Source organism: Oreochromis aureus, linkage group 4, assembly GCF_013358895.1.
Source record: "Oreochromis aureus strain Israel breed Guangdong linkage group 4, ZZ_aureus, whole genome shotgun sequence".
Classification (NCBI taxonomy): Eukaryota; Metazoa; Chordata; class Actinopteri; order Cichliformes; family Cichlidae; genus Oreochromis; species Oreochromis aureus.
In genome coordinates this window covers 36,765,118-36,786,934 of record NC_052945.1, presented here as the reverse complement: position 1 = coordinate 36,786,934, position 21,817 = coordinate 36,765,118, and the positions used below count along the sequence as shown (strand labels likewise).

General features: G+C 43.7%; 1 protein-coding gene across 1 annotated transcript; it reads right to left on the bottom strand.

Annotated features, from left to right (window-relative positions):
• Window positions 1-870: 870 nt before the first annotated feature.
• On the bottom strand, window positions 871-21,731 carry gna13b (guanine nucleotide binding protein (G protein), alpha 13b). The gene is made up of 5 exons (XM_031755786.2): window positions 21,403-21,731; window positions 14,134-14,363; window positions 10,641-10,691; window positions 7,501-7,701; window positions 871-6,686 (listed from the first exon to the last, which is right to left on the bottom strand). Exons 1-5 carry the CDS (start codon window positions 21,683-21,685, stop codon window positions 6,297-6,299), a joined length of 1,155 nt encoding a protein of 384 aa, XP_031611646.2. The 5' UTR covers window positions 21,686-21,731; the 3' UTR covers window positions 871-6,296.
• Between the last annotated feature and the right edge of the window lie 86 nt (window positions 21,732-21,817).

Below are 21,817 nucleotides of genomic sequence, written 5' to 3'. Positions count from 1 at the left end.
GAATTCCTGAGGTCAGATGGCCCAGGATGTGAGTGGGCGTTAAGGCGTCTGGGGAGGGAACTCAAAACTGGATTATAGATGGCAGACAGTTGGTGTCGTAAACCACCGCCTCTGTTCAAAGATGGTCGCTCACAGTGGACATAGATGGCCTCTTTCACTCCTCTTTCAAACCATCTGTCCTCTCTGTCCAAAATGTGAACATTGGCATCCTCGAAAGAGTGACCTTTATCCTTAAGATGCAGATGGACTGCTGAGTCTTGTCCTGTGGAGGTGGCTCTTCTATGTTGTGCCATGCGCTTGTGAAGTGGCTGTTTGGTCTCGCCAATGTAGAGGTCGCCGTCTCCCACCACCTGTCTGATGTAAAACCTGCTGATTGGGGATCAACAACTCAGGACGAAGCACTGGCAAACGCTGGCAGCGACCCTCCTAAGTGCTACTCATCATGAATACCACGGTCAGAATTGGTGAGAGGGCCAACTGGATCCATGGCAGCCCCTGCAGGAGAATCCCATCACCACATGCTGTTCCCTACAGAACAGCACCTGATACCTTTGAGTGTGCACTTATGCTGCTCAGGTACTGGTGTATCACAGGTCCCTGAGAATACACATACATGAGCCACATCCACACGGTGGTGTGACCAACCCTGACCAGACATGCACACAAACATGACTGGCAGGCTGACATCAGTCCTCTGATGTGTTTTGTTATTGTTGTCATTCTTATGTCTGCTTGGTTCGACGTGTCTCCTGTGTCCATTCCTACCTTGCCATGTTTGTTTTTCTTTAAAGCAAAGTGTGTGGTTGTGCACACGTGTGTGTGTGTGTGGCTGAATTCCTTCTTGCAAAAATAAAACTCTCAAAAGATAACTGTCAGTTGACTTCTTTTATTTAATGCTCTAAATTTCCTCAACGATTCTTGTTACATGAATGAAGCTCAGCTTTACTTTTACACCCTGCAGGTGTTTTTGGCTATGATGAGTTTGTTCACGGCTTCAGGGTTTATTTTTATTTATTTATTTTTTTTACAGGGTGGCTGTAGCTCCGGAGGTGGAGGCATGATACTGACCCCATGTTGCATCGATTGGAGTGTGAATGTCGACATTTTTCCCCTCAATAAAATGCTTTAATCATGTTATCACCCATCACTAGGGCCTCATATCACCCAAACTATGAGGCCCTGAGCACAAAGAGAAATTTAAGGTTGTGTTTGGTTCGGACACTTCAGGCCTCAACATGCTTTAAACAGAGAATTACTCTAATGCTGGAACCCTCTTTTAAACCATCACAAGCACCACATCCTGCTTGTTTAAAGCACACTGACTTTAACATGTTAACAGCAACAACAACGGGAGACAGTCTGAAACAAAATGAATAAATGAATTAAAAATAAAACCAGAACTAAACAAAAACATTTCAAAAACCTATTTAAAAATGAGGATTTCTTTCAGGCCTGAGTGAACACTTTGTGATATGTTCTTTGCTCAGGAGTCAGCAGGTGGTCTCTGAATGAATCCAAAGCACAGATAAACACATGACAGCCTAGAGACTTCTGACACAGAGACCCGTCTACCACACATTTATCAACCTAATCTAGAAACATTTAGAAAATTCAGATCAAAATTCAGAGCCGAGGACTTCAATTTCAGTAAACTCAAAGTGAAATCGACTCGGCTTGGTCTATGTCCTGGAAACCTATCATTGTGGGGTCTTGAGACAACTGTTGTTGTTATTTTGTCCTGTACAAATAAAACTGAATCTTCACTTCTAATCCTTACGTTTGATCAGTTTTGAATGTTTCACACGAGAAGATCACTGAAGCAGTACGTGCTTTCAAATGTGTACACCAGCTGTTCAATATAACCTCAATATAGTTAGCAGCTATAACCAATCAGAGGTGAGCAGCCCTCCAGCAGGTCCCACCTAAGGTCAGTGTCCGTGCTGATTGGTACGACCAACAGCAGCTCCTTGTGTTGCTGCTGCAGCAGACGGAGCTCAGACCCAAACTCAGGTCAGTGCTTAGAAAGTGTTTCCAGTTCCAGGTTAGAGCTGCCATCTGTGACACACTGAGCCACAGTTTCACTGCACTGTGTGTCGTGTCTTTGTCGTTTAGGCCAAATTAAACAAATGAACATCAGGGGACAGCTGTAAACATGAAACCATGTGTCTGCTCTGACGGACGTCAGCCTGCTTTTCTCCTTTTTTACTGTAACTTACCTGTTTGGCTGTAAACATATTTTGTGTCTTTAGAGCTTGCCATAAAGACAGTAATCAGGACAAGCACTGCTTGCCTTGTCAAATCTAACAATAGACATAATTGAAACGTACCAAAGTAAAGCAGTCATAAAGCTCCTGGCCTGTCAGTGTGCATCCAGCCTTCACGCTGCCATCTTGTGGCCTGGGTTGGTACATGATTCTGTCACATCAAGCTTTAGGTAAACATGCCTGAGAATAAGGATTAGACGATGAGAGGAGTATGACCAGGAGATGAAAAGAGCAGAGCAAAGTCTTATTCAAGGGACTCAAAGAGGCCTCCACACTGCTAGTTCAACCAAAGTCATCCTTACACTAAAATATCCAGAGGGTAAGCTGTGCTGCTGGCAGGTACCAGCTACTCACTAACAGCTCAAAGGAAACACCAACCAGCTCACCACCCAGGACTGGGCCACTCACTGACAGCTTATATACTGGTACTTCTGGGTGGCTGATTGCTTTATCAACCCCAGCTGTGCTCTGGCGAGATGGGTACGACGAGACACAAAGCCCTGCTAGAGCTGTGACAATGTTTGGCATTTTATATAAAATATAGTAAATCATTTTTAAGAACTACCATAATAAAGTCTAAAAGATATCAGAGGTAGGGTAAGCCTCCGATGTTTAGGATCCTAGCAGCGTCCGGGTCAAAGTATATGAATACCAACCATGATGTGTTTTCAGCCAATGAGCAGTAAGCAGGATGCAGAAAGTATGAATTCAAACGAAAAGCGACTCTGACCCTTGATAGTATCCATGCTGCCTGCATGTCTTTAGATCAGACTGCTCCAACACTTTTTTGAAAGTAGCTGTTGGTAAGAACTTTAGCCTTGAATTCAACGATGGGCTCATCGGGCACAGCCTAGCCTTGCTGTAGATCAGTAATGACTTTTACAAAAAGACAAGCAGAGACCATGAAAACTGAAAGCAGCTTGCCTCCCACGCTGCTCTCCCGTCAGTTTACTGTGAAACACCAAAGCTTTATCTACAGATCTAAGTTACACCCACAGTTTCAGGCACACCTCGACTTGAGCTGTTGTACTTGAAGTTTAACACACTGCATTTTTTTGTACATGTAGCAATAATTGTAGTGCTTTTCATGGTTTGTCAGAGCAGAAAAACCCACCAAAAACAGGTGGGACTGACTTTATTAATGACTGAATTCAGCTTGGGTTAGCAAACCTCCTTGTGCCCGACTCAGCAGGACAGTTATTAGAGCCACTGTTGCCATGACGCACAGGGAAAGACCAGAGGTCTATCCACAAATCAGTGCAAGAAAGCCTCTCAGGTACAGCCATTTTTACTGGGAGATGAAAATGCCCCTGTGACTGAGAGAGCTTCACTATCTGCAGAAAACAATGGCTGCTTTCAGCAACAACAGCTGACTGTGGCCACAAGATGGCAGTAACGTAAAGAATGGATGCAAACAGGCACAAAGTGATAAATGAGACGAAGAGAGCTCAGTTTGCTTGGCTTAATGTTAATGTGTCTTTGTAGACATGGCACAACTGTCTTAGTTTATAATGAAAAGTGTCCTGACAAACACACTCGTGCTTCTGTGTGACAATAATCACAGTCAGGGTGGTGGTCTGTCCTGATAACACTTCAACAACAGGCTTCAGTGACATGAGAAACTCATCCACACACACAGAAGCTTCAGCTGCTGAAGCTCGAGTCAGATATGGCACACACACACACGCGCACGCACATGCACACACACACACACACACAGGTAGTTGGTCCTGTTTGTCAGCTTTGTCTTTTTTAACCGTGTTGGAAAACACACACACAGAGAATAAGTCATGTGACTTCACTGCTCCTTGCCAACACTGACACACTGGCACAGACACACAAACAGTGACTGGCAGCAGCTTTCTTGTGACAGAGGAGCTGAGGTCAGGAGCTGTCAGTGTGAAGCAGACGCTGACTAAGCTGCAAACACTGCAGTCACAGCTCACTACTCACAATCACTTCAATGGAGCACGATCAGTGAGCTGAACATGACACGCCCACAAATCAAACTTTGACAGTGCCTCATTTAGTGATGGGTCACTCATTAGTCATTGACAGTGATCATCCATCATCCTGATGGGAATGGTCTCTTCCAAGCCCCGCCCCCGGCACAGTGTGAAATCGTTCTGGCAGCACACACAGGTTTTTGTCACCTGTTGTATTTGAGGAATCTTTATTTGAGTTCAGTCAACACTGCAGGTGTAGATCTGATAAGACAAAGACAGTTAATGATAGTATTTGTAAATGCACAGTTCTGTGATCAAATCACCGAGCCCCAAAAACACATCAGCAAAACCTTTTTCAGCCAGTTTCTCAGTGTGCCTCGTGTCCCTTTGAAGCTTCGCAGCTCACAGTTACAAAAGTCTGTGCACAACACTTATTAACAGTGATTAACATTAAGTATTCTTTACTTATTCAACATTAGCAATTATCACAATTAGAAAGTACAAAAAAATACCCACGTTGACGCACACAGAATGTTCCCATTGTTCAAAAGTCTACAGTGCGGAGCTCAAACTGCTCACCCCCAAAAAGACAACAAGACTACTTTTACAACTGGTTAGCATGGACCAGTGGAGCCAGTTATTTGCAGGGACACGTACAGGATTGTGGCATTCGTGTTGTAAAGACACAGGAAGCTGGGAAACAGGAAAGCCCCCTAAACAACATAGGACAGCCCAATAGATGCCTGCTTCTGCTTAAAAACCCCAAACCAAAAACACCACGTAGCAAAATAACACTTACCATTATACTGTGTGGAAAGTTAGAGCGGCTGCAACAAGCTTTAGGTCGGTGTGAGGGACACATGCGTTAGACTGGACATGTGAACTTTATACAAAACGAGAGCAGCCAGCAGAAACTAGCTGCACAGACTGCTAAGGAATATGTTCCTGTGGTGAGAGGCGGCCTGCAACATGAAGATCTGATTAAGAGAAAAGGCAACATGGCCACCTCATCACCTGCAGTACAATACGCAACACTTAAGGTGATAATTCTATCGAGGAGAAAAAAATCCTCTCTCTGTACCACTGAATAAAACCCAGGGGCTCAATCCGCGCTGCAACATCTGCCATCAGTTTGAGAGAAGCCGCTTTACATTTTTCCCTTAGTGTTATTCTTTAACCACTGTCAATGAGGCAGCATTCACAAATCACATGTTAGCATATGTGCAAGCATACGGGTCAAATCACTCGCAGTAAAATAAGGCTGAGGTCGACGGCCAGAGTTTTGCTTCTGAAGTACAACTCCGGCCAGTTTTGTGGCAAATACTGGGGAAACCCGTTTGACTGGTGCAAGGGTAAGGTACACAAGTTCTGCACTGTATCAAATCACAGTAGTGGTTTAGAAATGGTGCCCTGAGAAACAGCACGAGTACTGTGGGTCACCCTAAACCCCGGACCAGCTTCCAACAAGCGGCGTGTTTGTGTCTGCACACTTAGTCAGCAGCACCCCGACATCTTTGAATAACTGTAACAGTCCAAATGTCAAAGTGTAAACCCCCACGAGATCGAAAAATGCATAGGTTAAAACAGTATGTTCATACAATAGAAAACAAAATGATTAGAAAAGTAGAAATCCACACCAAGGCACAGTGATCTCATCACCAAGCCCCAGTGAAGAGCAAATTTACAACAACACCTTGGTAACAGTCACTGATATTGGGCTAGATCACCCCGCCCCCTCTCCAGTGTGGGAGCAGGATACAGGGACACTATAAAGGATGCTCAGGAGTGTGGGCGTGGCCTGAGAGAGTGAGGATTACAGGTCATTTACATGGGTCTAAGGGCTGGGCAGGAAGAACTCAGCCACAGTGGGCTGTTATAAGTTACAGTGAACACGCTTGTTAAGCAAAGAGAAGCACAGGGGGGAGTGGCCATAGTAGTGGTTGCTTTAATACACAGTCAAGTTCAACAGTGAGGGGCAGAGCCAAATCCTGGGTGGGTGAAAGCCGTGACACTGTCCGCTCCTCCTATGGCTGCTGACACTGCAAGCCATGTTCCCTTTGCCTCCGCCCTTCCCTGCCGCGCTCCCTCACTGCAGCATCAGCTGCTTGAGGTTGTCGTGCAGGATGGTGTCCTTGACATCACGGAACACCAGCCGGATGTTTTCAGTGTTGATGGCTGTGGTGAAGTGGTGGTACAGAGGCTTCTGCTGCTGCAGAGGCTTCTGTTGCTGCTCGCGACGCTTTTTGCGAAAGCATTCCACCAGGAAGCGCTGGACATCTGCCAAACTCAGGGGGTCACCAGAGAACTCGGGGAAGTAGTCTTTGATGGACACTTGCTTCACCTTCTCCCCCAGCAGGTCCGTCTTGTTGAGGAACAGGATGATGGAGACATTGCTGAAGACCCGGTTGTTGACTATGGTCTCGAAGATGTTTAGTGACTCGCTCAGTCGGTTAGTCTGCCGGTCTTCCATGAGCACCTGGATGTGTTAGAACACAGACATCTGGATGAAAAACAGCTCGATTCAACCATGTGGAGCACAAGTAAAACAGCAGGATTTCTAGGCAGGATGGCAGCAGCGTGCACTGTGATGGAGCCATGCAGAATGATGGTTTCATGGGCATCTATCACTAAGCCTCTAAACTTCTAGGGAAATCAACTTTGACGTGGTTTTGGAAAGTTGAAGCCTAAAATATGATGTCCTGTTCTCAACATTTTAATGATGGTAAGCCAACCTACCAAATCTGAGCACAGAGTGAGGTTAAGGCAGACTGTGGAGTCCAGCCAGAGCGCTGCAGGTCAGCTGAGATCTACAGATGAATCAGTCTCTATGTTTGTCCACACCAGCTGTTGGCTCAATCCGTTCCTTCATGCATATCCTTACTGGCATGCTATTTAACTGCATCTCCCTGCATGGAGCTGCTGCTGCCCTGCAAGCTGCTTTGCAACCCTCCTCTCCCAAACACCTCCATTTATTGTTAAACATACTCGTTATGTAATCAGCATCACTGCACACCACTGTTAGACTCAAAGCTGCTTCAATACTGAACAAAAAACATCCCTAAATGACATTAACCAAAGTAAACAAAGCAGGACACTTAGTGAAGTTTTCCTTGGGAAAACAGCAGCAGACAGAACATTAGAGGGTTCAAGACAGGCTTTCCAATCAATCTGAATTCAGTAAGAAGACAAAGATTAAACTAACTGCTGCTAGTTGAATCTTTGTCTTCTTACATGCAGAGCTTTTAGCCAGGTTAGCATACTGAGCAACACTCTGCTTCCACATAACTCACCTGGTCGTACTCAGAGGAGGACACAAGGAAGAGGATGGATGTGACCGAGTCAAAACATTCAAACCAGCGCCGTCTCTCAGAGCGCTGCCCACCCACGTCCACCATTTTGAAAGGCACATTCTTAATTTCAAAATCATACTCGTGGATGCCCTTGGTGGGTTTTCTGGCCAGAAGGATGTCCTGCTGGCTGGGGAGGTAGTCCTGCAAGCAGATAAGTATTGCAGTGTTTTATGCTTTTGTCAAGATTTACATCAAAACGTTTAAATTGACTGTTAAAGTTGCACTGATCTACTTAAAGAGTTATTTAAAAAAAACAACCAACAAAACCACTACTGTCTTTAAAAGAAACTCGCAGAGATCAGCTACCAAAAGAAAAGATGACCTCCATCCCAGTGTGCCAATCCTACAGTCCTAAGGCACTGGCTTTAAATTCCATGCATTCTTGTAGAGGCACATCAACCAGGACAACCCACAGCATGCAGAGCCTTTAGGAACTGGGGACAAATGTGACCCACCCCAGGGGCCTGCCCAGCAGTGGGGTTTGATTATAGTGAACTCACCCCCTACTGATGGACAAATCACCCCCCATCCCCAGACTGTTTTTGCCCTGTGACACACATGCCAATTAGAGATGGACCGATCCGATATTACGTATCGGTATCGGTCCGATACTGACGTAAATTACTGGATCGGATATCGGAGAGAAATAAAAAATGTAATCTGATCCATTAAATATCAAAAAAGCATCTCAGAAAACTTGCAACACAGCGTAACTCGCCTCATAACCGTAGCACGTTGGAGCAGTGTGCTCACGTGATAGAGCGGCTGTGTGTATTTGTAGCCTCGCTACCAAACCAGCATTTCATCTCCGAGGAAGTTATCCCAGAGAGAAGTAAAGCAAGTGTGTAAGTTCATCTCTGAATGTTTGTAAAGCGTTCCCATGTTAAGCTTAACAACCGATATATGGAGCGACTGCCTCTCTCTCCCCCTCCCTCTCCTGCTGCTACTTCAATCATGAAACTGATCAATGATCAGCTGATCGGCTTTTCTGTGGCGAGTCCGTCTCTCTTCTTTGTTTTTGGCCCACTTTGCACCAGAAAGAGGAAACCAGCGGCTGAACAACAGCAGCACGTTGAAGCTTGATAAGCTGTTGTTAGAATGTATTTAATATTACTTTCTGCACCAGGATCCTTTTCTACGTAGCTGACGGCTGGTAACTGTGCAGGGGCGGATCTAGCAAAGTGTAGCCAGGGGGGCCGATAGGGCATGAACAGGGAAAAGGGGGCACAAAGACATACTTTTCTTTCTTATTCTTGTTTAAAATGTCTAGCTTTTAATAAATAATTATCTGAATCTTACACCCAAAGTTTTAATCTGATGTAAAATGTATAGAAGTCCATTACTGTATATAGTAACTGTTAAGTCTAATATACCCTAGTAAGCTATAGTACTTTTTCCTTTGGGAAGATACCATCTGTGCAGTCTGCAATTCTGTTGAAGAAAGATGTTGAATCTATTTAATTATTCTTGAAAAATAATTTATTTCTGTGCATTTTTTTTCACCCTGCATCAAATTAAAGTTGATTACATCGATTAAGCATCATGAGGTGGAGGGTGGGGGGGTGGTTCCCTATTTTTTTTTGTTGGGAGTTTGCAACCCTATTAGTTAGGTTGCTTAATATTTCTGCTAAGTACTCTTTAAAATACCAGAATAGGGAGGATGGAGCAGGTTTAAGTTTATTAGATTGATCAGTGTTGCTGAACTATGAAATATTTTGGGCGCAGTGTATTTTTTACATACAGGTATAACAGAATAGCTTTAGTGTTGTTGTTTATTTAAACTTGAGTATGAACTTATACAAAATGCAGCAAGATATTAAAAAAGCAGTTTTATTGATTAAAAAACACACTATATCGGATTCATATCGGTATCGGCAGATATCTAAATTTATGGTATCGGTATCGGACATAAAAAAGTGGTATCGTGCCATCTCTAATGCCAATAGGACTGAGGAGTTCCTCGAAGTACTCCCACCACTGTCCACACTCTCAGCACTCAGCGTCTCCCTTCAAAGTCGTCTGACGTTTCGCTGTCAGACACAAAAGGCTGCTCTGTGGCCCTTAAAGAACTTTTAGTTTTATTTATGCTCTTTATCTAAAAGACTACCAAGTACTTTTGATCTTTACACGGCTCTGAACTGCAGGAATATCCAAAGAAAGTGGCTAAATAAACACACTAACTAATGCCACACACCTTACCAGACCTGGAAAACACAACGTTCTGGGATTCACAGTTAATCTCTGAAAGCTAATGCAAAGAAAATATCACCAATAACCTCCCAGATGAGACCAGACATGTGTTTTCATAGTGTGGAAAAATCCCACAGCCTTCTGATGTCCTTAGATGTTGTTTGTTTTTCCACATTTGAAAACATGACCTTAAAAATCCAATTATGGCACATCAAAACTTTGGAAGTATAATCTGATGTTCTGCATTTCATTTACAGGTTTACTGCTATCAGCAACATCAACGTACAATTTGCCCCTCCTTATGATTTATGTTTGCATGTTCGGCTCATTGGACAGAGATGACACAAAACGCAGTTTTTAAATGATTTCTTTTCTTTCTTTCTTTTTTTTTTTAAACAGGGAAAAACTAACAAACACGATCAGTGTTGATGGATGGATGGGTGGATGGATCGGTGGGTGGATGAATGGGTGGATGGGTGGATGGATGGATGGATGGATGAATGGATGGATGGGTGGGTGGATGGATGGATGGGTGAATGGATGGATGGGTGGGTGGATGGATGGATGGGTGAATGGGTGGATGGAAAGCCCAGTTCAGTTTCAGTGCCAGGCCACGTGAACTGAGGTAAGACATCTCAAAGAGTAACTCATCATGGCACAGTCCAGCTGAAAAACAAACTCATTCGTCTCTTAGAAAGTCACAGCTGGTAGTTTGAAACTGCTGAGTTAAGCTCTTAGCAGTTTTCAGTTTTTGGCTAAAATCGTCCACATGTCTGAGACTTTGTCCCTAAATGTGTACAATAACACACTTGTTGTACCAGTGACAGAGGTTTTTCAGTTAAAGTTGTGTTACTACACTTTTATTCTGTTACTGTGTGTTTGGGACTTACTGACTGTCCGAGCTTTTCCAAATTGTCCAGGAAATACTTGACCGACTCCCCCTGAAAGAGAAAGAGTGGAGATCCATGTCAGGCATGACACATGAGACCCTCCTCTGCATGGGAGGTAGTCGCATTAACATCATTTACTTAATGGGACACCACCCATCCAATTCTTCCCAGCAGAAGAACAGACTTGGTCTGAGTACTCTACACTGACCAGCCACTTTGTTAGGCACACCTCGAGAGTACTGGGTTGGATGCCTTAAGTCTGTCCACAGTGGTATCCACGACGTGTCAGTGCATCTCAGAGGTGCTCGACTGCACAGGAACCGGTGACTATGAAGGCTGTTTGAGTACAATGACCAGTTTGGGATGACCTGAGCTTTAAAACAGTGTGTTATACTGCTGGAAGCAGCAAGCAGAGGACGGGCATGGTCAGCAAGAGCTCTCTAGTAACATTTGCACTGATGCTCAGTTCCCCACTCCACTACACCACCAGTACAGCAGACTGGGTGAGAGAGTTTACACAGAACAAAAACAGATCAAACCACGACCGTCTGATGAGTAAGGTTACTCCAACCAGCTGTAGCTCAGGAAGGAACTACAGAGCTAACCTGAACAAAATCAAAGAGCTGGTGAACATCAGGACTTTAAAGATGTGTTAGAGGCAGGAAACATGGCCCAGCACAAGCTACATAACAAGGTCAGAGCACAGTACTAATGAGAATGTAGTCAGCTAGCAGTTTAATCCATGTGGCAAAGAAGAAGATCTGTGGCATGTTTTCAAAGGCAGGCCTCTGAGTGTGAGCGTGTAGGCTCTGTGAGGGAGGGGTCGACACAAAGGAGCCACCAATCAGGATTTAATAACAGAAATCAGACAGCAGACTGTGATCGACAGAGAAAAGTGAGACAGTATTCCTGTGGATTATGCTGCAGTGGATGTTCATGTAATGATAGCTCTGAACAAATGTCATAATCTGAATGAAACAAAGTGAAGTATATTCATATCAAACAAGACTGGACCCAACATGTTCACTGGGGCTGCAGCTAACCATTATTCTGACAGTCGATTATTTTAATAACTCATCTCTGCTTCCTGTGGCCAAGCCTCCTGTTCGAGGCTGCAGTGCCTCACACATGAATATCACCCAATTAGAACAAAGATCCAGAAAACGTGTGAATTTGAAAATAAAATGAAGTCCTCGGCGTTGGGTTGGAGGTTCACTGTTCAGCATGAACATTAATATTAATGTGAGGGAGGAAAAAGACACACTAGGAGCCTGTTTACTGTGGAGCTTCACTCATGAACAAAGTGAAATGGTGTAAAGCAGCAGAAACATTACTGTCCAAACATGAAGATCAGCGAGGTACCAACTAGGGCTGGGCCATATCATACCGTTCACAGTAATACCGGTATAATGTTGGGCGATAGAATATGGGTAAAACGCGCATGCACAGTGCCTTTGTTTTCATACGCACATGATGGAAAAAGCATGGCGGCAACGCAGAATGAGAAGAGCGAAAGCGGATCGTTGAGTGAAACGGATGAACCAGAACTGGTTTGTAAAAATGCTGCAACTTCAGTGGTGGAACTGGTTTAGCTTTCGTCCGTCAGATACACAACAAAGCACTATTTTTGGTAGCACATGCTAGCGGGCCGTCATTATTACCGTGTGTTTGGAAAATACGGCACACTTAAAATCAATCCTTTGATTTTTCTGAAAATACGACTTTGCTAAGCTACGACACCGTTTGATGGATTGTTGGAACATTACGGCTATCGTTGGCAGGAGCCTCGCGGAGTGATACGTACTGTGCTTCAACATAATATCACCGTACTGTGTGTGTATAAGCTCTTTTTAAGTTTTGTGGATATTATACATGGTTATGCTGAGGATATGTCGGCCAGTTTCCACTGGAAATGCCTTTTGGTTAAACTGTCAGTGAGGAATTTGCACTGTTAAATTTTTATATAACTTTAATGCACATAAAAAACAGCTGCCTGTTTAAGTGAAAATACATTGATGGGATTTTTTTTGCACTAATAAAGTTGTGGAGTTGTAAAGTATTTTGTCTAGTGTCAATTATATCGTCAGTTATATCGTTATCGCAAATTTTCAAATGTATATCGTGATAAATATTTTTGGTCATATCGCCCTGCTCTAGTACCAACACAGCACAGTAACGTCTCAGGTGTTTGTCAGTGCTGCAGTCGTGCTGTGGTGGAGGGAAGCTCCGCTCTGCACAGTCTGTTTCTGGGAAATGCTTTCACATCTATTCTAATCTATGTTCCCCTTTTCTTTTAGAAAAATACATTTAGCTGCTTTTAGACTCTGATGCATCCACAACAGGTTTTTATAGCCAAGCTCATGGATTATGGTGACGAATGGTTCCAGCCCTTATGTTACAGCTAAACATGTCAGAGAACGATCAACTGCAAAGTTTTATTGAACAAAAATGTTTTTTGTTTTATGTTTAAACAGCAGCTTGAGCAGCTGAACAGTAGAAACTGTCCATTTACTGTGACTGCCTGGGAGTCAGAGACAAAAAAATAATACAGTAACTGTACAGCCCAGTTCAGCCAGTGATGCTAAACCCAAACCATCACAGCTTTGTTGGTGTCTACCAAGCCCTGTTGTAACCTGCAGGTACGCAGCACTCAGACTGCATCTTTGCAGGTTTCCTCTGTCATTACTGTCTCAAGCCATGGATCCATATTACTAAGCACTGGAGCCCTTCCCCTCTGACCGTGGGCGGGGGCACACTCAGGCCTCCTTTATCTATTCTCCCTGTCTTTATCTAAAAGCAAAGCTGAACCATACAGCACCCTCAATCAGCAGGCAGTGGTTTCATCTGAGGTTGTGGGTGGCATCAGAAGAAGATGGTGGCTTCTGATTTCTATTGAAACTCCCATGAATAAGGATTCAGCTGTGTTTGTGTCATCCAGGGTAGATATGCAACAGTCAGCCTCACTGCAGAGACCGTGGCATGTGGAAACCTGAAAAACTGGAACTACCTGTGTGCTGCCGTCGTTTTCCAACGGTGTCGTGGGTTTGGTGGGTGGTTTGACTCAGTGAATGCAAACATCCTTTAACCCTTTCACCATAGTGGTCACTACAGTGGACAGCTATTCAAAGGCTGTTTGTGTCAGTGTTGATGGTATACCTGCACATAAACCACTACACTCTGATGTGTCGCTCCGTACTCTGCCACCCACTGGTCCTTTAATGCTACGACAGATGTTTGACGTGTGTCATTGTAATTATTGTTATTTAACCCTGTCATGCATGAATTATCACGACCTCAATCAGGATTTTTATCCATCTTTTCATGACTGAAGATGGATAAAAATACTTTAGAAAAAAAAATCCAGACTGAGGTTGTCAGAATTCCTGGATGAGAGGGTTAAATAATGATTTCATCTGAGTGTTTGGTGAGAATACAAGTTAAGGTTTTTTGGGTGTCACATGACAGCCGACTGGACTTGAGCACGTTCACTCACCAGCTGGAACTCCCTGCGCCGATCGTAGGCATTCTGGATGCCCTGGTCTGCCCACAGGGCCTTGATTGATGGCAGGTAGTGCTGAAAAACTTTGGGCTCCACCATGCCGTGACCGTGAGCCATCGCCGACCGAGTGTCAAATGCCATCATAGTGTTTCCATGCCGCTGGTTGGACGGGTTACCCCATGGGATGTGCAGTTTCTCTCTAGCATCCACCAACACTCGAATGCCTGCAGACAGTGACAAAAACACATGAGCTGTCTGTGTGCTCGGCCAGATGAAACATCTCTTTGTGGGCTCTAAGTTACAGCTTCATAACTGACTCATCTGCATATTACTTTTACAATTTATCCATTTGACTTATAAGATCATTAAACAGAACATACATGTATGAAAACATGTAAGTGTATTTGTTGTATACTTCATGACATAGTTTGGAACAGGGATAACAGCAATCATGAAGACAGGATGTTACCGTCTCTTTATGACATCTTATGGTCTGTGAGATTACAGCGAGCAACATCTCCAAAGTTACACAAAAATCAGGAAGCTCACAGCTGCCAGTGTTTGTATGAGGAAAGCATCTGGAACCAACCATGACACAGGTGCTGGGGAGGGAACAAAACCAGCAGCTCTGTAATAATCCCAGATTTCTGATATAAGATCAACTCTTAGACCTTTGTTTGAAAAAGAAGGAGACCGAAACACCAGTGGGGGAAATTGAGACGCTACTAACATGTCTGCATTTACTAAGTTACACAACAACAACAACACAGCAGCAGTCCTAAATATCCTCCTGTTTTTCCTCATTTGATGATGATGAGTCAGGAACACCACTCCCCGTGCAGGCCCACACATGTCTGTGCTGCCAGTGTGCAGTTTTATGGCGATGCAATATGAAAGCATAGCGAGGCAGACTGAGTCTATTAGGAATCAGATAACAATGATGATAAACTTGATTGGTGCAGCTATCAGTGCTCGCTCTGACCATCGCTGAGCCAGGCTGATTATTACTAATAAACTGTGATACTTTGGTAACCATGGTTTCAGAAGCTGCCCTGACAATGAAGCACATGTTATTATTTGGGAAAACAACATTGGATGAGAGATTAATAAGATTAGAGGATGTTACACTAATGCTGTTTAAGCTTCTGCATTACTGAGGTCCACATCTTTATCAACATCATTGTTCTGTTTTATTCTTCCGTACGTTTTGTGTGCTTAACTACTTCTGCAAATCAGGACTGTGCTCTTACTTTCATTTTTGTTACTTTTGATGAATTTTTCTTCAAATGAAGAGAGAAACTCCTCTTCAAACCCACTCCACTTTGAAACTCAGCCAGTTCAGCAGACTTGGAGCGAGAGGAAAACTTTAAACAGCTCCTCAAACTATTAAGGTGTTATATCTTAATATAATATCTTTGACGTTTTCAAACAGTGATAGTTTAAGTTTAATGAAGAATTTTGCCTCCACTGTGTGATGACATCACCTGCTCTAAAAACTGAGGGTGGACGATAATCTGACAAAAGCGTCTCTCTCTTTCACAGCCAAACGCATGTATAATATATGCAGCTATGGCTGCTCTCACTAAGTAAGGCTACGTTCACACTGCAGGTCTTAATGCTCAATTCGGATTTTTTGATCAAATCCGATTTTTTTGTCTGCTTGTTCACACTACAAATAAAATGCGACAGCAAACGCGCTCTAGTGTGAACGCTCAAAGCGGCCCGCATGCGCAAAAGAAGACGTCACACACAACGCGCTCTGTTTAGACCCAGAGCAAACAGTATTGTTTGACTGATGGCCCTTAATATAAAGACTTCAGACTTTACGTTTCCCAATTTTTGCTTTAAGTTATTTTGTTATTTACATAATAATGTAAATAACCTAATAATAATCCTTTTTGCTGTTTTAGAGGAGCGGTGCTTCAAAGGATAGTCGCAGATTTCTGTCAGAATCTGCAGAAAATACAGTACAAATAAAATGTTCACGTTGTCTTCCCAACAGTTTCACTGACATCTACACTGGATGGCCAGGAAGCGTTCACGATGTCTTCTCCGGCGCTGATAACTGGCGTCTGTCTTGTGTCAGTGACGTAAAAGACGGATTTAATGCGACATGACCGTTCAAACAGCAGTCGCTTTCTAAAACATCGGCTATGTATCGGATTCAGTACCACATACGAAAGTGACCAGATCGGATTTGTGCCGTTCACACTGTCATACCATGATGGGTCGCATAGGGTCAGAAAAATCGGATTTGATGCGCTTTCGCCTGCAGTGTGACTGTAGCCAAAATGACCTTTATAAAAACACAGTGATTCACAGAATTTAAACTAGGACACTGTCTACATCTGCATCCACAACAGTGTTAGCTGTTCTCTGCTCCTGGGGCCACTGTTTCAGTGGTACAGACTCAAAAACACGTGTCGTGCTTCAGTAACATGTCGTTGTGCTCACACTGTCACAGGTTTCTCAGTGGACCCACAGTGTGTGTGCTAACTGTTTGTATCTCAGCAGGGATTCCCTGTGTTTGGGCGGGAAACAAGTAAACAGCCTAAGGATCACACACAGGCAGCTCCTGATTGGTCAATTCAAATTCAGCACCTTCAGCTCAATGACTGTATAAAAGATAGAGACAGTGATTCAGACTGGCATAGAAACACAGCGGTGCACGGGTGTGTGTGTGTGTGTCAGAGGGGTGTTTACAAACTGCCACCAATCAGAAACCCTGTCAGGATGAACTGTGTGTCAGATCAACACACAGTTGCAGCAATATTTTTGTATTATTCTGTATTCTGGCGGTTTTATAGTAACAGGCGTCATTACCTCATGTGAATAATTCCAAGGGACCACTGGGAGTTTTTCCACTTCCCTGAGTTTCTGATCTCAGGCTGACAGATCAGGGTTTTGTTGGTTTCTCTTTTTTCTGATCTTATTTACATTTTGAACTTTAACATCCAGACTTTGTGTTTGTGACAGTGAGCCACAGTCAGTGTCCCTTTGGCCTTTCTGACTTCCTCCTCAGACATGATTGTTTCATTTATTTAACATCGTCACTACTTTCTACACTCCAGCTCAACAGATTGCAGACTGCAGGCAGCATGTAGGAGCCTGGGGTTCACAGTCTGTAAGGTGGTAACAACAAGATCAGCAAGTACGCACGTTTCATATATCTGACTGTGATTCTGCATAAGCACAAGGGCCAACACTTCATGTGGTAGAAATGGCAGAAAACTAAACTAGATGAACAATCATGGCGGACAGCTATTCTTATATGGACTGGGTAATGTCCTACAAATGAAATGATTTGAAAATGATCGACCTATAGAGGACTAAATTCAAAGACAACCAAACATGGCCGCCATGTGCTGGTGTGCATGCTACAAATGACACGATCTGGGCATCACTCAGGTCCAGCCTGGTGCCGTTAAACGGCCTGAAACATAACTCTATAAGATCTAGGTTAGGGGAGTGAGGGGGTCAATGGTATCAACTGCATCATTCTCCAGGAACTGCCTGATACTCCTGCCACATGAAACTGGGTACTGCTGCACACAAGGAGGACCCACTGTACCAGCGTAGCTAACCGACAAAGGCTCCCATGATGCCATCCCGATACCTAATGGCCGTCAGGCTGCTGTTGCCTAGGCTGCAGAGGTTCAATGGATGTGCCTCCCTACAACATCACTGACCCAACACCAGACCAGTCACGCTTAATGATGTTTCAGACCTTTCCACATCTGTCACACGTGCTCAGGCTGAACCTGCTGTCATTATTATGTGAAAAGCACCAGGCACCAGTGATGCAGCTGCCAGCTTTGTTATTCTATGACAAATACCAGTTGGGCTCCAGTCACACCAGTGGGCTGCTGGAGATCATCTCAGCACCTGTGCAGACTGAGCTCAGTCTGTCCTCATATTGTGTATTTCCATTGTTCTACCTCTCCGACCTGTCTTCCCCATGTGATGTTTGTGTAATGTATGTATGATCGGAAGGGTAAGTTGGCGCTGGTTAGGCCGGCAGGCTTAATTGATCCCAAAGGATCAATAAAGTACAATCAATCAATCAATCAATCAATGAACAGTCATTTTGCTTCCTGTCTTTGTGTGTGGTGACGCTGCCTGAACTCTGCCCATGGTCCAAGTCCACCACAGGTACTGTGAAAAGAAAGAAAATTAGCCGCTGCACCTAAAATCTTTGAATGTTAGGGAATGTCGACACTTCACGTATGTGAACTCTGTTTGACAGAGGTCACATTCAGAAGCATGGAAGTCACATGTGCATATTGAACCATTATTAGCAGACTGAACATCTCTGGATCAGTAAAAACTCCCACATGTGCATTAAGTTAAAGGGGTGCCATAAACTCACTCTAATGAACTGTATGGCACACTGACCTGAACGTCATTGTGACATTGTGCTAATGCTACCTGTTCCCCTCTGCAGGCCAAATTTCCTTGGTGAGATACTAACACCAAGTTGTTCTCCGATGCATCAGCTGGACAGTGGAGCGGTGACAACGTCAGACAGAAAGCACTGTGTGAATGCAACAGGCTGTGTGAAGCCCTTTGAGTAAAGTCCATTTGCCATTTACCACAATGTGTTCTCTAGGTGTGCTCAGGTCCATACAAAGATGAAATCTGACACGTGGTGGTGGTCAGAACGGGACTTTTACAGAGCCATCTGAAAGTAGCAGCAGCACTGCAGACAGATGGGACACCAAAATCAAGTATGCATTTTGTTTTTAAAGGGTTGTTGCTGAACTTTTTAATTCCGTCTTGGACGCATGTTCCTTATCTATTACTAACAAAGGCCAACGTAGGTCCCAAGCGGCCCTGTATATAATTATTCAGGCTTTTGGGGCTTTAACATACTCATGAAATTTTGCACATGCGTCAGACCCGATGAAAATGTAAGTATTTTACTGGCTTTGAACATTGGTGATTTAAAAAATGGCTCTAGAGCGGCACCACAGCAAACGTTTATCATTCGCCAGGAAATTTTAATTTGCCGTCATTCACACATACACTGTCCAATCCTGACCAACCTTCTCACGTGTGATGAGTCCACACCCCTGAACACATTTCAACTGCCATATTTGACAGTGGTCACAGCACCACCCAGTGGGAACAGGAAATGTCATGTTTTGCACTTTGGGCTACAGTTTGAAGACGGGTGACGTCAGCAACCTCAACTTTATCCAGGAAAGCCTTCAGAGCTGGTCTTAGGTCACATTCAAACCTGACTTTTCATCAGAGGTCATGACCCTGGCAGCATGGACTCAGAGGGGGACTTGAGGGGCTTAGAAAACCTCATTATGCCTGGCACACACCTCCTATGTGATGAAGCCATTCATGTTTTATAGTCGCTGTCGTGGAATATTGCACACTGTCTCCAAGCCCCACCTACAAAGTTTCAAAAAGCAGCTGCTGCACTACGTTTCATCTGTGAGTCTGACATTGGGCAGCCTAATGTAAGACAACAAGGCGTAAAAAAGTCTCAACAAAAAGAACCAACAACATGAAGTCAGCCATTTTTAACTGAATGTGTAATTTTGGTGATATTTTCAGATCTTGTATTTTTAGGAACTCCTCTGAGGGACTTGGTCAGATCCATTATCTTCGTACAGTGTAAAGACAGTGGTGACGTTAAATTGCAAAGCGAGTTTTCGTGAAATCGTGTATTCATGGTGGGATGACAAATTTCGATATTTGGCCATCCAGGATGAAATTGCTAATCTCTATTATAAGAAAGTTGCTTTAAGAAATCACTCCCAAACTTGATGGTCAGAGTCCCACCCTCACAAGATTTATATGCCATCTGTCAGCAATCGTTAGAGCGACGCCTGGTAGAAAGAGGAAATGTGCAGCAGGTCATAAGAATCCTTCAATCTTGATGAAACGTTAAGGAAGTAGGACGGTGTAATTCTTTAAAGTAGGCTTAGTTAGTTAGTTAATGCTGTTTATTTCAGGAAATACCCTGAAATCAACGTATGATCTGTATCAACATGAAACACATGTGAAACCACAGGTCTGGAGCACTCGGAGCTCCAGTGCCTGCCACTGTGTCTCAAGTTTGACAAGTTTAAAGACGTCACTGAATAAAACCTCCTGTACGTGGCATAATTATGTCAGCTCAGCTAACAGTAACCTATTAGATAAACGTGATTTAAAGCATGGTGCTGTGATGAGCATAGCACCACAGCAGAGACATGATCTGCCTCACTCTACCACATGTGGCAGCCCTGCCTTTGACTATTGTTTGGTCTGGAACTGTCGGTCACAGTTTGCTGTGCTTCTCCACAAACAGCTCGTTTTTTCCTTTCCTGTTAGGTTGCAGGTTGTGAGATTTCACTTATTCAACAATGTTTAAAGAGATATGTATGGTCCTTTATATGTTTTCGTTTATTCATCGATTATCTATAGAAAGTACCAATGAATACCTTTTGCATCTGTTGCAACCTAAACTGCTGACTATTTTGGCCAACAATTAGAATCTGGACACAGGTTTACTTCAATATTTGATTACAAAAAATGACTTAATATTTATATTCAAATTCAACAACAAAAACAAACTTCCATTTTCACTTATAAAATGTCATAAATATGATCAATCTGCGACTAGAAATATGTTAAGACCAGTTGAAATGTTGGCAAACATCCCCAGAAAGCATGAAAACCAGTTAAGCTGGAACAAAACGGCAGCTCTCGCATGGGTGGCCCTGCAGTTCTTACAAAAACTTTCATGACAAACCACACAAGGCAATACTTCCCATAATACAGCATGCTCACGTCTGCACTTTTATCGCAAAGCAATGAAAAACTGGTGTGGCTCGCAAAAAGACATCGCTGCAAAGCGATTATGTAACACTTAGAGGCTTTAAAGTAATAAACAACACACCCAGTGCACTCTAAATAAACTGGTTCCCTTTTCCTCCACTTTGTCCATACACACGGACCAGTCTGCATGTTTTTGACTGAACAAGAGAGCAGTAATCATATGTGAATATCGGCGAAGCTCTTAATAATCATAAACGATAAAGTGCTGCATTCAGATCCACCATGCAAACACAAACAGCAGAGGCGTTTCTTGGTTACTCAACAAGCTAACCAGACTAGCTTGGTCGAGCACAGAAAATCGGTTGAACAGAAGCTAGCATGGCGACCAACTTCCCACTTGCTACTCCTGCTACAGCCACATCACTACAAACGTCGGAACAAACCTATTTCAATATGTGAAAAGCAGTCGGTATAATGTCGGCTTACCTTTAATAACATTACTAAAAATCGTAGCCCTGAATTCTTCTTTGGCCTTCTGATCGAAGTCCTGCCCATGAATAATACGCATTTGCTTGAGGAAAGTGGACTTGCCGCTTTCTCCCGCCCCGAGCAATAAGATCTTTACCAGCCTTTTAACATAAGTCTTGTCTCGATGAATACACTTATCTATCTCTTTAGATTTCCGCAGCTGCTCTGCCTCGCCGCTTGTAAGGAGGCAGTTGGGGAAAAATGCAGATAAAACGGAGCGGGATGGCAGGAAATCCGCCATCTTTGAAACAACTTCATCGATACAGAGGGTGGATGGGGAGGGCTGAGTCCACTGCTGCGTTCACGGTCCGTAGGAATCCTCCTCCGAACGACGTTTGGCTTGTGTGTTTCAGCTGTCACAACACACTCCATA